The sequence below is a fragment of the Ahaetulla prasina genome, chromosome 2 (assembly GCF_028640845.1).
Source record: "Ahaetulla prasina isolate Xishuangbanna chromosome 2, ASM2864084v1, whole genome shotgun sequence".
Lineage (NCBI taxonomy): Eukaryota > Metazoa > Chordata > Lepidosauria > Squamata > Colubridae > Ahaetulla > Ahaetulla prasina.
In genome coordinates, this window is record NC_080540.1 from 27,723,408 (window position 1) to 27,741,018 (window position 17,611).

Below are 17,611 nucleotides of genomic sequence, written 5' to 3' on the forward strand. Positions count from 1 at the left end.
CACCCACCCAGTCACATGATTACCCAGCTACGTCCACCCAGTCACATGACCACCAAACCACGCCCATCCAGTCACATGACCAAGCCACGCCCACTGTCATGACCATCAAGCCACGCCCACAAAATAAGCCACACCCACAGAACCGGTAGTAGAAAACTTTTTAGAACCCACCCCTGATCTGCAAGTATGAGGCCCTCTGTAGGAACCCCCAACTCAGATGGGACCTATTAGGTGGGCCAAGCCCAACCCTAACTCTAAACCAACTAAAGCCCTCCGAAACCAAAAGATCCAGCAGCCCCAGAAGACAAAACCAGGATACATCTACAACAGGGGTCTCCAACCTTGGTCCCTTTAAGACTTGTGGACTTTAACTCCCAGAGTTCCTCAGCCAGCTTTGTTGGCTGAGGGACTCTGGGAGTTGAAATCCACAAGTCTTAAAGGGACCAAGGTTGGAGACCCGTGATCTAGAATAGAATAGAATAGAATAGAATTTTTATTGGCCAAGTGGACACACAAGGAATTTGTCTTGGTGCCTAGGCTCTCAGTGTACATAAAAGAAAAGATACCTTCATCAAGAATTCTAAGAATAGCATAGCATAGCATAGCATAGCATAGCATAGCATAGCATAGCATAGAATAGAATTTTTTTATTGGCCAAGTGTGATTGGACACACAAGGAATTTGTCTTGGTGCATATGCTCTCATTGTACATAAAAGATACCTTCATGCAGTACTTTTTTTTTCTGCCAGTAGATGGCTCTCTAGAATCCACAAGTTCCAAATCAACAATTTAACAAAATATCCACTTTTGTATATTAAATCCAATTAACTTTCTTTCTTTCTCTTTTTATAAAAAATTGGAAAGTTTTTTATACTTTCCAATTTCCAACTTTGCGTTCCAGTTCAATTTAAAATCTTTTGACAGAGCTTTTCTATTGCGGGTTTTGTTTTTGTTTTTTCTTTAATCTTCCTTTAAGGTTCAAAATTTTTCTTGCAGTTCATATCCAATCCTGTTCCAAAAGTATTTTCTCTCGGGGGGGTTTCTTTTTCTTATAATAAATTTAGTCTCTCCAAATTCAGCACCCACATTTAAAATTTAAACAGCAAACGTCCCATCCCCTATTGTTCTGATACTGTGGTTGTGTAAAGACCCCAAACTTCTGCTTTCCCCATACAAAGTGTGTGTGTGTGTTGTGTGTCCTCTTCCTTCATTTTCTCCCTTTGCAGCACAACGCATCGGTGAAAATGGGGGGGGCGGAGGAGCAGGGGCAGAGCACCCCCAAAGCCACTGTATCAACCTTGCACTGGCGAGAAATGAACCCCAAAGAAGACAAGATTGCGGATGGGAGAAAACCATGATTTGCGAGGTCCCTTCTCCGGTGTGTGCCGCTCCGATGCTCTCCAAGACGGCTCTTCCGAGCTGCGAAACTGAAGAAATGAAATGAATAAATTACACAACCTCTGCTTACCTCCAGAGGGCGCCATCGTCTGCCTTGCTTAGAAGCACCTACCCACAAAAGATGAAGCCCCCCACTCTGAAAGAGCCGACTCCCAACCCCCTCCGCCCTTTCTATTTTTTTTATTTATTTTGTCACACAATATATATAAGCATAAGCATGAAATAACTAAACAATATATAAGCATATATATAAGGTAAAGGTTCCCCTCGTACATACGTGCTAGTCGTTGCCGACTCTAGCGGGCGGTGCTCATCTCCGTTTCAAAGCTGAAGAGCCAGCGCTGTCCGAAGACGTCTCCGTGGTCATGTGGCTGGCATGACTCAATGCCAAAGGTGCACGGAACGCTGTTTCCTTCCCACTAAAGGTGGTCCCTATTTTTCTACTTGCATTTTTTACCTGCTTTCGAACTGCTAGGTTGGCATATATACAAGTATGAGTATGTAATAACTATATTAATTGGATATAACGAAAGGAAACAATAGGACAGAAACAGTAGGCACGCTTGTGCTCTTTTTTTTCTTTTTCTTTTTGAACTTATATCCCGCCCTTCTCCGAAGACTCAGGGCGGCTTACATTGTGTTAAGCAATAGTCTTCATCCATTTGTATATTATATACAAAGTCAACTTTTATTGCCCCCAACAATCTCATTTTACCTACTTTATGAAGGATGGAAGGCTGAGTCAACCTTGGGCCTGGTGGGACTTGAACCTGCAGTAATTGCAAGCAGCTGCTGTTAATAACAGACTGCATTAGTCTGTTGAGCCACCAGAGGCTCTTATGCACGCCCCTTACAGACCTCTTAGGAATGGGGTGAGGTCAATAGTAGACAGTTTTTGGTTGAAGCTTTGGGGATTTCAGGAAGAGACCACAGAGTCAGGTAGTGTATTCCAAGTATTAACAACTCTGTTACTGAAGTCATATTTTCTGCAGTCAAGATTGGAGCGGTTAACATTAAGCTTAAATCTATTTATTCTCCTGCTTTCCCCCTCCAGGACCTCCCCTGGAGGGAGGTCTTGGGAGAGTGGGGGGGGAGGTCAGTCATATCCTGGGGCAAGCGATCCCTCCCCTGGAGTGAGTAAGGACTGCAAGGCTGGCCTCTATTCAGCAGGGGCGGGTCAGCTTCGTTGATCTCTCCCGGAGGGGAATCAATCAATCAGAACAGAGCTCTTCTAATCCAGAGCTTCACCAACTTTTCTGGGTTGGCGGGCCGGAGCGGGGGGGGCGAGGGGGGAAAAGAGGAGATGATTTTGTGGGAGGGGCAAGTGTATGCGTGTGCTGGAGCGTCCCCGATGTTCGGGGCAACGCTCCTGCGAATAGGGGCTGCAAGCGGGCCTGTGCACGTTTGCAGAAGCCCCTCCCCCTACCTCGCCCCTCCGGCCACTAACTTGGCCCGCTGGTGATTAACCCGCGACCCGATAATGGGCCATGGCCGACAGATCCTATAGTACCATTTCAGACAAGCGACCGTCCAGTCTCTCCTTAAATAAAAACATCATTAAAAAAGGACAACAAAGAATGTTCTTTGTGCGCCAACTCAGTAAGCTCAAACTGCCCAAGGAGCTGCTGATTCAGTTCTACAGAGGAATTATTGAGTCTGTCATTTGCACCTCTATAACTGTCTGGTTCGGTTCTGCAACCCAACAAGAAAAACACAGACTTCAGAGGATAATTGGAACTGCAGAAAAAATAATTGCTACCAACCTGCCTTCCATTGAGGACCTGTATACTGCACGAATCAAGAAGAGGGCCGTGAAAATATTTACAGATCCCTCGCATCCAGGACATAAACTGTTTCAACTCCTACCCTCAAAACGACGCTATAGAGCACTGCACACCAGAACAACTAGACACAAGAACAGTTTTTCCCCGAACGCCATCACTCTTGCTAAACAAATAATTCCATCAACACTGTCAAACTATTTACTGAATCTGCACTACAATTAATCGTCTCATCGTTCCCATCACCAATCTCTTTCCACTTATGACTGTATGACTATAACTTGTTGCTGGCAATCCTTATGATTTATATTGATATATTGACCATCAATTGTGTTTTAAGTGTTGTACCTTGATGAACGTATCTTTTCTTTTATGTACACTGAGAGCATATGCACCAAGACAAATTCCTTGTGTGTCCAATCATACTTGGCCAATAAAACTTCTATTTATTTATTTATTTATTTATTTATTATTTAAATTTGTATACCGCCCTTCTCCCGAAGGACTCAGGGCGGTTCACAGCCAAGTAAAAATACATAATACACTATAAATACAATTAAAATACAATTAAAAAACTTATTAAATTGGCCAGAATTAAAATTTAGAAATAAAACCCATTAAAAACCCATAAACTTAAAAAACTAACCCAGCTCAGCGCAGGTGAATAAGTGAGTTTTAAGCTCATGCGAAAGGTTGAGGTCCGAAGTTGACTAAGTCCTGGGGGGAGTTCGTTCCAGAGGGCGGGAGCCCCCACAGAGAAGGCCCTTCCCCTGGGCGTCGCCAGACGACACTGTCGCGCCGACGGCACCCTGAGGAGTCCCTCTCTGTGAGAGCGCACGGGTCGGTGAGAGGTATTCGGTAGCAGCAGGCAGTCCCGTAAGTAACCCGGCCCTATGCCATGGAGCGCTTTAAAGACGTTCACCAACACCTTGAAGCGCACCCGGAAGGACTCCCTCCAACAAGGAAGCACTCGTAATCCCCTGGAGCCAGCCTCGTGTCACCTCCTGAGTGGCCAGCACCAGCCAGGAGGGGCACGGGTCCAGTAAACACGTGGTGGCATTCAATCTAACCAGCAACCTGTCCATGTCCTCGGAAGTCACAGGGTCAAACTCATCCCAAACAACATCACCAAGACCGCCCTCAGATGCCCCGTCCGAATCGCCACAATTTTGGTCCAGACCGTCCCTAAGCTGAACGATTTTATCGTATAGATAACCGTTAAACTCCTCAGCACGTCCCTGCAACGGGTCATCCCCCTCCCCCTGGTGAAGGAGGGAGGGGGGCACCCGAAACAAGGCAGCTGGGCAGTTATCTGCCGGCGCAATGAGGAGGAGGCGTAACGCCTCCCTCAGTGCCACTAGGTAGGTCCTAGTATAGGATCTAACTAGTGTCCGATCAGCCTCTGAGCGGCTGGACCTCCAGGAACTCTCTAGGCGTCTTCTCCGGCGTTTCATCCCCCTCAGCTCCTCGGAGAACCTATTCTATTCTATTCTATTCTATTCTAAATGTTCGTCCACATGTTTTCCCACTGTTCAAGCGTCCCATTATATCCAAATTTCCTCGCCCACTGAATCATACGATCATACGTGTCACATATTCACTTTCCAAATTCAATTTCAATAGCATTTTATAAATCTTAGCAATAATATGTTAAGATTTTCAGTTCATTTTTTTACAAAATCAGATCCTGAACTCTTTGCATCCAATTTAAATCTTTCTTTTATTTATTTATTTATTTATTTATTTATTTATTTATTTATTTATTTATTTATTTATTTATTTATTTATTTATTAAACTTTTATACCGCCCTTCTCCCGAAGGAATCAGGGCGGTGTACAGCCTTCAATTAAAACAGTTAATATACATATTAAAATAACAATTAAAATAACAATTTATTTTATTCAATAAAAGGCCGAAATTAAAACTGTCCAATTGACCATATAAAATACTCAGTAAAATTACCATTAAAAATTAAAAATTTAAAATTTAGAATTTAAAAATCAGGCCAGTCCCGCTTGTATAAATAAATAGTTTTATTTTTAGTTGTGGGTTACCTTCCCACCAAAGGTGGTCCCTATATTTCTACTTGCATTTTTTACGTGCTTTCGAACTGCTAGGTTGACAGAAGCTGGGACAAGTAACGGGAGCTCACCCTTTTACGCGGCACTAGGGATTCGAACTGCTGAACTGCCGACCTTTCAATTGACAACCTCAGCGTCTTACCCACTAAGCCACCGCGTCCCTTTTCTTTTGGGCATAGCAAGTATTTATTAAAAGTAGCAGCTTTGTTAAGGTATGATGCTTGTTTATAGTATTTTCTTGAACTGGAGGTGATCCGACAGATATTCTCCAGACTGTAGCCTTGTTCTATAATGTTTTCTGGTGAGAGTTACTTTGCTACTTGCCATCTCTCTTACCGGTACATAAATTCTGCGTAAGGCAGGCCAGCATTCTCTAGCAGATGCTGGCCCATGCATATGTATTACCTGGCCATCTTCCAAGCACAAAATTATTCTGGCTAGTGCTTTTTCATTTCGTTTTTGCTGTTCCTCATTGAGATCTGTTGGAAGATTGCTTTCGAACTGCTAGGTTGGCAGAAGCTGGGACAAGTAACAGGAGCTCACCCTGTTACGCGGCACTAGGGATTCGAACTGCTGAACTGCCAACCTTTCAATTGACAACCTCAGCGTCTTACCCACTAAACCACCGCGTCCCTTTTCTTTTGGGCATAGCAAGTATTTATTAAAAGTAGCAGCTTTGTTAAGGTATGATGCTTGTTTATAGTATTTTCTTGAACTGGAGGTGATCCGACAGATATTCTCCAGACTGTAGCCTTGTTCTATAATGTTTTCTGGTGAGAGTTACTTTGCTACTTGCCATCTCTCTTACCGGTACATAAATTCTGCGTAAGGCAGGCCAGCATTCTCTAGCAGATGCTGGCCCATGCATATGTATTACCTGGCCATCTTCCAAGCACAAAATTATTCTGGCTAGTGCTTTTTCATTTCGTTTTTGCTGTTCCTCATTGAGATCTGTTGGAAGATTGCTTACAACTGTCCACAAATCCTCCCTCCACAGAAACATCTCCATCTTTAGGCTCCATGAGAGATAATTTGTCTCATTAAGACCAGCTAAAGGAAATCCATCTCCCATTCCTGGAACAGATAGCATTGTGCTGTCTTTACAGGCCAATTGTCCTCAACTTCCATCAGGTTCATGAAGAAACTTTCACCTCATAGAAATTTACCTCAGGTTCATGAAGAAACTTTCACCTCATAGAAATTTACCTCAGGTTCATGAAGAAACCTTTACCTCATAGAAATTTACCTCAGGTTCACGAAGAAACATTTACCTCAGAAAAATTTATTACTGTCACTCCAGGGCACTTCTGGGCCCATAATCTGTCAAGGAATTGGGTATCAGGTGTCCAAATGCTGACACAAACTTGTAATTTTACATAAATAAATATGTTTTACATCAATATTTACAGCAAACAAGATAGTCTGGCTAGCAGGAGCATCATGAGGTAAATGACAGAGCATACAGGGCACACAGAAGAAAAAGGCAGGGAAAAAGGGAAACTCCCCCTCCAAACACACACAGCAACCAATCACAGTGCAGATTGCCTCATGTAGGAGACGTCACTCTCCAATCAATCAACTATGTCTGTGGGTTCTGGCTCACTGCACAACCCCACTGCTCCAGCTACTATTTTGTTTGTTTGTTTGTTTATTTATTTATTTTGTCACAACAGTATATATAAGCATAAGCATGAAAGTAACTATATAATATATGAGCATATATATATATAAGCATAAGAATGCAATAACTATATTAATTGGATATAATGAAAGGAAACAATAGGACAGGAACGGTAGGCACGTTTGTGCTCTTATGCACGCCCCTTACAGACCTCTTAGGAATTTACTAATTTAAAATTAATTAAGAATTTTAATTAGGAATTAGGAATTACTAAATTTAAATATCTTAACATTAGGTTAGTATCATGGTTGTTAAGTGAATCTGGCTTCCACATTGATTTTGCTTGTCAGAAGGACACAGAGTTTGATCATATGACTATGGAACATTGCTTTTACACATCATTACAGTCACAAGTGGGACGCGATGGCTCAGGGGCTAGGACGTTGAGCTTGTCAATCGAAAGGTCGGCAGCTCAGCGGTTCAAATCCCTAGTGCTGCCGTGTAATGGGGTGAGCTCCCGTTACTTGTCCCAGCTTCTGCCAACCTAGCAGTTCGAAAGCACGTAAAAAATGCAAATAGAAATATAGGGACCACCTTTGGTGGGAAGGTAACAGCGTTCCGTGCGCCTTTGGCGTTGAGTCATGCCAGCCATATGACCACGGAGACGTCTTCGGACAGCGCTGGCTCTTCGGCTTTGAAATGGAGATGAGCACCGCCCCCTAGAGTCAGGAGCGACTAGCACGTATGTGCGAGGGGAACCTTTACTTTTACCTTATGTCCAAAAGGCATACTCATATTAAATGTCCTTGTGGCTGTAATGATCTATAAAAGTCCCACAGTCATATGATCAACCCCTATTGACCTTCTGACAAGCAAAATCAACGGGGAAGGCAGATTTACTTAACAACCATGTTACTAACTTAACAACTGCAGGGATTCACTTAACAATTGTGGCAAAAAAGGCCATAAAATGGGGCCGAACTCACTTAAAAACTGCCTCGCTTAGCAACATAAATTTTGGGCTCAGTGATGGTCAAAAGTCAAGGACTACCTATACTTTAACAAAGGTAGACATGGTGCTCACCCCCAACCTCATTTTCCTGTTTAAATAAAAACATTATACAATTTAACTATCAAAATAATAATAATAATATATTTATTTTTTCTATAACTTCCCCAAACCAAAACTTGTAAAGCTGGGAAGGAACATCCCCCCTCCCCCCTCTATTGGCACAGACATTTACTCAATGCTTGGACTTCTTATACAGCCAAAAGAAGTTGGAAAAAAATTCAGATAGCCCATATCAGTCCATCAAGGCTCTACCAAACAATGCCCTATATTTCTTCCTTTTTAAAATTCGGTGCCACATGGAGGGGCAAATAAAATCTAAGAAATTTCTCCTCATAAACCCATTTAAATTTAAGAAAAAAGAATACTTTTTTTGGCCCAGTGTGAATGGACACACAAGGAATTTGTCTCTGTGCAAAAACTCTCTGTACATACAACAAAGTAATATGAACGGCTGTCTTTTGAAGACCATTTGACGGCCATCTCCAGGAGAGCCTTTTACCAGGTTCACCTGGCTCGCCAGTTGCGCCCCTTTCTAGACCGGGATGCCCTATGCACGGTCACTCACGCTCTTGTGACATCTCGGCTGGACTATTGCAATGCTCTCTACATGGGGCTCCCCTTGAGGGGCATCCGGAGGCTTCAGTTAGTTCAGAATGCGGCTGCGCAGGTGATAGAGGGAGCCCCTCGTGGCTCCCATGTGACACCTCTCCTGCGCAAACTGCACTGGCTACCTGTGGCCTTCCGGGTGCGCTTCAAGGTTTTGGTAATGATCTTCAAAGCGCTCCATGGCATAGGGCCGGGCTATTTACGGGACCGTCTGCTGCTACCGAATACCTCTCACCGACCCGTGCGCTCTCACAGAGAGGGACTCCTCAGGGTGCCGTCGGCTAGGCAATGCCGTCTGGCGACACCCAGGGGAAGGGCCTTTTCTGTGGGGGCTCCCACCCTGTGGAACGAGCTCCCCCCAGGACTTCGTCAACTTCCGGACCTCCGAACCTTCCGCCGCGAGCTTAAAACTCATCTATTCATCTGCGCAGGACTGGACTAGATTTTAGATTTTTAAATTTTAACGGGTTTTAACGGGTTTTATTATGTACTTTGATATTTTAACTAATTGGCTATTTAGAATAAGTTTTTTAATTGTATGTTTTATTGTGTATTTATATGTATTTTTTATCTGCTTGTAAACCGCCCTGAGTCCCTAGGGAGATAGGGCGGTATAAAAATATGAAAAATAAATAAATAAAATAAATAAATAAAAATAAATATAATAATACTGATATCGATAAAAGGAGGTAGCAGAAAAGATGAGAAGGGTAATAGTAATACAGCCCTACTGCATGGATAAATATCCACAGACATAAGACAGCTCTGTGGGAATTCAATCTTCAGCAGTGTGATGGCACAAAGGCAGAAACCACGTCTCTGTGTGTTTCTCTTGGCATGCAATGCCCTATAGCAGCATCCTAATGATCTCTAATGACCTAAGTGCCAAAATCCACTGTAACAACATTGCCAAAAAGGCATTAAGAGTTGCTAACCTAATCTTGCATAGCTTCTTCTCCGGTAATATTGTACTGCTAACTAGAGCATACAAAACATTTGCTAGACCAATTCTCAAATACAGCTCATCTGTCTGGAACCCACACTGCATATCGGACATTAATACAATTGAGAGAGTCCAGAGATATTTCACGAGAAGAGTCCTCCACTCCTCTGCTTGCAACAGAATACCCTATCCCACCAGGCTTTTGGGCTTAGAGAACTTAGAACTATGCCGGCTTTGGTCTGACCTAAGCGTAGTACACAAAATTATCTGCTACAACGTCCTACCTATGACTACTTCAGCTTCAACTACAATACACGAAACCACACCAAACTCCACTGCAGGAAATAGGACTTCAGCAACAAAGGGTCAATGCTTGGAATACACTACCCAACTCTGTGATTTCTTCTCCAAACCCCAAACCTTTAACCTTAGACTGTCTACTGTTGACCTCACCCCATTCCTACAAGGGTTGTGGTGGCTCAGGCTGTAATTACTGCAGGTTCTAGTCCCACCAGGCCCAAGGTTGACTCAGCCTTCCATCCTCTTTAAGGTAGGTAAAATGAGGACCCCGATTGTTGATGAGGACCCAGATTGTTGGGGGGGGGGACAATAAGTTGACTTTGTAAATATACAAATAGAATGAGACTATTGCCTTACACACTGTAAGCCGCCCTGAGTCTTCGGAGAAGGGCGGGATATAAATGTAATTTAAAAAAAAAAGAGGTCTGTGAGGGGCATGCATAAGTGCATCAAGGTGCCTACCATCCCTGTCCTAATGTCCCCTTTTATTCTTATCCATTTCATGTATTAATAATCATATTTACACTTATATCTGTTATCTAATACATGCTTGGCTAAATAAATAAATCCTGAGGGGAGGAGTTGAAACAGTTCATGTCCAGGATATGAAGGGTAGGTAGATATTTCCTCAGCTCTATTTCTGACCTGTATACAGGTCCTTGATGTAACGGATCTTACAATGTCTGCCTATTGGACTGCCTACCGCACAATAAAATATAAGGTCCCATATTCACACAGACTTTCTTTCACTCTTCATCCAAGGTGTGGGAGAAGCAAATTGCCTTGAAAAGATTAAAAAGCAGTTGAGGGCTATTTTCAGACCTAAAGTGTATTTGACATACCTTGGCTAGACAACCAGCTCAATTTTAACACTGACACTAATGGTGGATCCTTATCCAGGCATTATGGTTTAAAAGTTCTCCAGATATCCAGATTTTGGATATCAAAATGGACTTCCAGCAATAGTTCCATGTATGGAAACCAGCACAACCGCTTGAAGGAGGCCTCTTCTAAATCCATTAGCGCTATCCACGTTATTGCTTGATCCGTTCTTCGGTTTCCTCTGAAAACAGGATCTTTACCTTTTGATGGGTTTTGCAGTCTACAACAGCCACCTGTTGTAAAATTCCAACAAAACAAGTACATTTGGGGCATATTCATTTTAGTTCCAGCTCCTGTGAAAAGACCCACTTCCTTCCACAACACACTGTGTGCATTCAGTCCAAAAGGAAGCTGAAAATCATTATTATTATTATTATTATTATTATAATTTAAAGGCAAAAGATGGAAGTTCCATCTCTGGGCTGAGGTTAGCAGGGATGGGGGTAGGGGACGATGACAAAAGGTTAATTTTTTACATCTTTCTTCCCCTGGGAAAACACCCCACATAATCATTGCTGAAAGAGTTTTAATTAACCTTTTTGAGCCCCCTATCTCCCCTTTCTTTTTAGAATTAAGGAGTCGGGCAGCGGTGCGACAGGTGTTGGGGCATGGGAAGTGTGGCTGCAGTGGTCCTAAGGTAAGCAGGTAAGACATCCCACCAAAAATAAGACCCGGTGCTTATTTTGAGGTCAAAAAAAAAAAAAAAAGACCGGGACTTATTTTCAGGGAAACATGGTATTTTACTGATCTTTTTAGCATGCGTGGGCTGGAGAAGCTGAGCTGGGTTGGATTTTCTTGCAGAACAGCCGATCAGAGGGACTCAGACAGGAGAGGTTGAGCCCCAACCTCAGGAAGCCCACCACCAGAGCAGTGATCCCCAACATTTCCACCTTGACAGCTCGGCGTGAAGGGAGGGGCGTGTGAGTGGCAAGCACATGTGCGCACCCAGATCCATTTGTGTGAGCAGAGGATGCTTGAGCTCGTGTACGAAGCTCCACTTACACCAGTTGTTGTGACTCGTCCTCCCTCCTCTCCTCAGCCGGGCCCCTCCCGTCTCCAACCGGGCCTTTTATCAGACTCCGAGTCTGATAATGAAGATGAACGGCCTGTCATGCCTCCAGCCCCCGGCCCTGGCCCCATGCCGGGAGAGGATGCCAAGAATGGGAGAACAAGCCCGATAAACCTCACTCATACAACATGTGTTCTTTTGGCTCAGCCATCAAAGGTGCTGGAATTACTCGGCCCTACTCCCTCTGACCCCTCCCTTTCCCAGAAGCTGCCAGCAGGTCCAGCTGAAGACAATTCAGAGTAGGAGGACTCTCGCTTCCGGAGATCTGAGAGGCGACGCCAGCAGAAGGAAGGGAGGGGGCAGGCCTGGATAAATGCTGAGTCATGGAGCCACACCCCACAGCCTATATAAAGGAACTGCTTTTGGCATTCCAACCTTGAGTCAAGCAAAGTCTTATCGAGTTTGCTGATACCGGACCCTATCGCTGAAGTCACAACTTGGACTCCTGCCTGCCCTGAGAAACCTTGGAGGAACTTGGCAAGCTGCAGAGGCTTCATTGCCAAATTGGTTACGGACTTCCTTGACTCGTTCGGCGGAGTGGGGAGTGGGACATGACACCAGTGGCCAGCACATCGCTTGCATGAGAAGCTCTGCTTATGTCAGCAGAAGCCACTTGAGCAGAGGGTGTGTTGTGTCTGCGCTTGTGCCCATGCACAAAGTTTCACTCGTGTGAGAGTGCTCCGGTGCAGTTTCATTTGTGCCAATAGAGCTTGGCATGCACACACGAGCACCCTCTGCTCATGTAAGTAGTTTTGTGTGCAAGTACAAACACCCTCTGCTCGAAACAGGCAACCACTTGCACGAGTGGAGCTTCATGGGTGTGCGCACTGGCCCATTATTCATGTGGCCTGATTTCAAACAGGTCACATCTTGGTAGCGAAATGTGGCCTGTGGGGGTGGGGAGACACCAGGGGTGGGTTTTACTTTCCTTTACTACCGGTTCACAATGGAAGCACGCACCGAAGTTTCTGCGCATGCACAGATTGTCCATGACGACAACCGGGTTGGTGGGTGGAGCCTTCCACCAGTTTTACTACCGGTTCGCAAGAACCAGACTGAACCAGGAGCAACTCACCACTGGGGGACAGCCCTGACTTAAAGAGTGCATTCCGCACTCCCACAAGCCAGATGGTCTCAGCTCCCAGTTATTTATGAAGCCGGAGTTTTGTCTCATAAATAGACTTCAGCATTAGTCAGGCTCACCTGCTGGAGTCTCGCTTGGTTTGAATCTCATCTTCTGTACTTGAAGGAGAAGGAACCATTTCTGGAGGGATGTTGCCGGAGTAGGTTTCTTTCTCTTGATGGAGATTTTTCCAGCATCTCCACCACCAGCCTGATAAATGGCAGAAAGAGAAGACGGCGCATTTATTTATGGGGGAGCAGCTCCTGCCTGGGATGAATTTAAGCTGAAGACCCCGAAGGACCCAGACGGTACAACTGCCTGGACCATAATTCAGCATCTTAAGGAAGATATATGTGTGCCTCCATATGTTTATAATTAATAAAAGGGCAAAATTGTTGGCTGCCAAGAGCTGCTGACCAGAGGGAAAATGATACAGAGCATTCCCCCTGTGGAAAATGTTACCTACTGTGTTTCCCCGAAAATAAAACCTACCCCAAAAGTAAGGCCTAGCCTGGGTTTTTTTAGAGTGGGCCTAATATGAGGCCTACCCCAAAAATAAGCCCTAGTGAAGGAGGTGAGCATGACCAGCCCACGAGGCAGCCCTTCCCTTCCCTGGTCACCTCATCAAGGCTCAGTCCCTTAATTGCAGCCCGCAAATCAGCTGAGCTGCGGCTGGGGAGGTACTCCAGAGATCTGGAGCACTTCCCCAGCCGCAGCTCCGCTGGCCTGCCAGGGCCACCTTCACCAATAATCGCACAGTCCTGCATGAGCTTCATGGCAGCCCTGCAGTGAGAAGGAGGAGGGGCGGGAGATCACCCCTTCCTCCTTTGCACCCCAAAAACAGGCTCCCCTTCCCCGATGGTTCTGCAAAGTCCATTAGGTTTTGTATGGAGATTGCTTCCCGCAGGGTTGGCCTCGGCACCCACTTCGGATGGTGAACAGAAGATCTTTGCTCTTTTTCTCCAGGGCCTTTGAAATTGTGTCTCCCCCCCCCCACTTCACTTTTCCGCCTTAAAATCCTGGGCTCTGGCAGTGGGGTCACTTCGTCCTTTCCATGAGAGTGTCTTGCCAGCATCTCCTTGATGGCTCCCTTCCTCCTGCACAGTTCCCAAGGAGGGGGAACAAACAGAAACTTTGTTTTCAATTACATGCCATGTCTCCTGAGAGGCCTCGTGGAGAGGCAGGTGAGCCCATCGTTCTTAGCTGCTGGATGGAAGGCTAGACTGGGCAGAGGAGAAAAGAGTAGGGGGGAAAGCAAGTCTCCACCTGCTGCTGGTGCTGCCCGCAGGAGTCCGTTGCTGCAACTGAGCGGTGAGCACATCAAAAACGAAAAGCAGGACTTGCCCGCTGCCCCTTGCACAGCAGAAGGCAGCGAAACGTAGAGAAGAGCCACCCTCTCACCAGGAAAATATGATATATAAGCATAAGTATATATAAAAAAGAAAAACTATACGAATTGGATACAATCAAAGGGAACATTAGGACAGGAACATTTGTGCTCTTGTGTACACTGAGAGCCTATGCACCAAGACAAATTCCTTGTGTGTCCAATCACACTTGGCCAATAAAAAATTCTATTCTATTCTATTCTATTATGCACGCCCCTTAAAGGGTGGGAGGTTTTTCAACAGCAGGTCAAGCCTTATTCAGGTCACATCCCAGCGTGTTTGGGAAGGGAGAAGGCACAGCTGCTGTTGTTTTTGCTGAGGATTCCACAGCAGTGGCAAGAGAATAAAGGCTTTATTTTTATCTGCCTTCCAAAACATGCTGGGAACGGCACCAGCAACAGGTGGAGGCAGAGGCATGGGGCTTCATGTCCAGCAACCACTTCAAGGACATTTCAGGCAGCTGCTTAATTTGCACATTTTGGGAAAGAGCCAAGTCCCACTTTTCGCTTTTGACATGCTCACCACTCACTTGCAGAAACTGGCTAGAGCAACTGCCTATGTTACTGCTGGCCTCACAGGAGCTCTTTGCCTTCCTGGTAGCCTATATAAAGGATCTGCTTTCTGGCAGTCTCTGAGTCAGGCAAAGTCTAAACATATCTTGCTGAAGTCACTTACTGGTCTCCTGCCTGCTCTGAGGACTTTGCTAGGACTTTGGGCAGAGCTGCAGAGGCAAGCCTGATTTGGATTTCCCTGACCCAGCCGTCAGCGGAGGAGTGGGACACGACATCAGCACTTCTGTCAGTCAGGGGTGAGTCGGCCCAGATCTATAACCTCCGGAGCAGGGCCCCCCCCTACCCCAGCTGGCCAGGGCCCCTTTGCCAGCGGCCACTGGTGGAGCCATGCTGCCTCACCCGCCGCTGCCTTTGGGCTGCTGAAAACCTTCCTGCAGGTCTATTCAGTGCTATGAGCTGAGCCCAGCACTCTTTGGATCCTGGCCCTGGTGAGTGCTGCAGTTCTTGTGCTGGCTGTGCAAGGTGGCGTGGGCAGCATGGCTCCACCGGCAGCAGGGGGCCCCTCCAGAGGTCATAAATCCAGGAGGACTTGCCCTGTGCCAGTCAGGGGTAGCCTAGCAGGATGGCCAAGATCAGCTCTGCCAGGAGACCAAAGAGCCCCCACGAGGCCAGCAGCAGCACAGGCAGCCGCTTGGTGGCCAGCAGCCGAGAATCAGCAGCAGCAGGGCCAGCAAGCGGGGCAGGCAAAGTCCAGGGCATGCCGAGAGCTTGAGACATTGTAGCCGCAGGCAGCGGTTTAGCGGAGGCTGTTCAGGCTCCTAAAGTAAAGCGGGTGCAGATCAGCTGTTTCATTGAGGTCATGGAATTGCTAGGCGGGAAGGGCAGCTCGCCCCACCCCCCAGCATGGAAAAAATGGGGGGGGGGAGGAATAAGACCTCCCCCCAAATAAGACCTGGTGCCTTATTTGGCGGCCCAAAATATATGAGACCCAGTCTTATTTTTGGAAAAACACAGGTAATTTTGTAACGAAACGTCTGAGAGGTAAAAGGAAGCTTGGAGAACGGGCACCTGCCAAAAACTACACCCAGTTTTGGTCACCACAATATAAAAAAGATGTTGGGATTCTGGAAAGAGTGGAGAAAAGAGCGACGAAGAAGATTAAGGGCTGGGAGGCTAAAACATAGGAAGAATGGTTGCAAGGCATGGGTGTGTCTAGTCTACAGAAAAGAAGAACTGGGGCTGATATGACAGCAGTTTTCCAGTACTTGATGACCATCACAGAGAAGGAGTCAAGCTATCCTCCAAAGTACTAGAAGGCAGGACAAGAAGCAATGGATGGAAACTAATCAAAGGAGAGAAGCAACCTAAAACTGAGGAGAAATATCCTGACAGTAAGAATAGCAATAGAACTTAGACTTATATATCACTTTTTATTTATTTATTTATTTATTTATTTATTCGTATTTGTATACCGCCCTATCTCCCGAAGGACTCAGGGCGGTTCACAGGCAAATAAAAAACATATATATACAAATTAAGAAAACCATTAAGAAACTTATTCAAAAAGCCAAATTATTAAAAATAGTATAAATATTAAAACCAATTAAAACCCCTATAAAATTTAAAAACTAGTCCAGTCCCGCGCAGATAAATAGGTGTGTTTTAAGCTCGCGACGGAAGGTTCGGAGGTCTGGAAGTTGACGGAGTCCTGGGGGGAGTTCGTTCCAGAGGGTGGGAGCCCCCACAGAGAAGGCCCTTCCCCTGGGCGTCGCCAGACGACACTGCCTAGCTGACGGCACCCTGAGGAGTCCCTCTCTGTGAGAGCGCACGGGCCGGTGAGAGGTATTCGGTAGCAGTAGACGGTCCCGTAAGTAACCCGGCCCTATGCCATAAGGCATAGGGCATAGGGCATAAGGCATGCACTTCATAATGCTTTACAGTCCTCTCTAAGCGGTTTACGGAGTCAGTCTATTGCCCCCAACAATCTGGGTCCTTATTTTACCCACCTTGGAAAGACGGAAGACTGAGTCAACTTTGAGGCAGTGAAAACTGAACTGCTGGCAGTGGGCAGAGTCAGCCTTCAATACTACATTTTAACCACCACGTCAACACGGCTCCAGGTACAAATGCCTGGATTATATAACTCATGACGCATCTTAAGAAAGATCTCTGTGTGTCCGAATCTATTTTTTATTAATGAAGGGCAAAATTGTTGACTGTCAAGAGCAGTTGACTGGGGGGAAATCAATGGAACATTCCTGGGACTTATTGAGGAGTAATCAAGTCGAAACTCTCCTTGCTCCTATTAGAGCTCTTATACGATATCCCAGTGCTGTTTTTCCACCACCGATGAAGCCATTCAAAGCTGTTCCCAATCATACTGAATGGTACTTAAGTTGTACTATATCATCATGAGTGAAGCAACAGTGTAGAAGGACTTTGCCATTTCCTTTTTCTTCATCTCTCGCTTGCTTGAGGGTTGCAGTTGTGAGAGTCTATCCATTTGGTTTTATTTCTACTCCAAAGTCCATTTCCAAAGCCAGGTCTAAGAAGAAGCAACCATGGCTGATTGTGGCAAGCTAAGCAAGGTCTGACTGGCTCGGCACTTGAACTCGAGACTGTCAGGCAAGGAAGACAAAGCGCAAGCAGGTCAAAAGGCCTGTCGTGTCCCACTCCTCCTCTGACAGCCGGGTCTGGGAAGTCTGTATCAAGCGTGACCACGAAGCCTCTGCAGCTTTGCCAAATTCCTGTCAGAGTTCTCAGGGCAGGCAGGAATCCAAGGTGTGACTTCAGCAACCAGATGAGACTTTGCCTGATTCAAGGAATGCCAAAA

At 45.6% G+C, this 17,611-nt stretch overlaps 1 protein-coding gene across 4 annotated transcripts in view; it reads right to left on the bottom strand.

The window, feature by feature from the left end:
- Nucleotides 1-480: 480 nt before the first annotated feature.
- LOC131192023 (major histocompatibility complex class I-related gene protein-like) overlaps nucleotides 481-17,611 on the bottom strand; it is a 29,320-nt gene continuing 12,189 nt past the window's right edge. For 2 of the 4 annotated variants that reach the window (XM_058170772.1, XM_058170773.1), the window contains 2 exons: nucleotides 12,959-13,088; nucleotides 481-1,428 (listed from right to left, as the gene is read on the bottom strand). In XM_058170772.1, coding sequence (XP_058026755.1) covers nucleotides 1,209-1,428; nucleotides 12,959-13,088 — 350 coding nt within the window. In that variant the 3' untranslated portion in view covers nucleotides 481-1,208. Of the gene's footprint in view, nucleotides 1,429-6,803; nucleotides 10,920-12,958; nucleotides 13,089-17,611 lie in introns of those variants that run through there. The other 2 variants (XR_009153625.1, XM_058170774.1) reach the window with 2 other exon arrangements.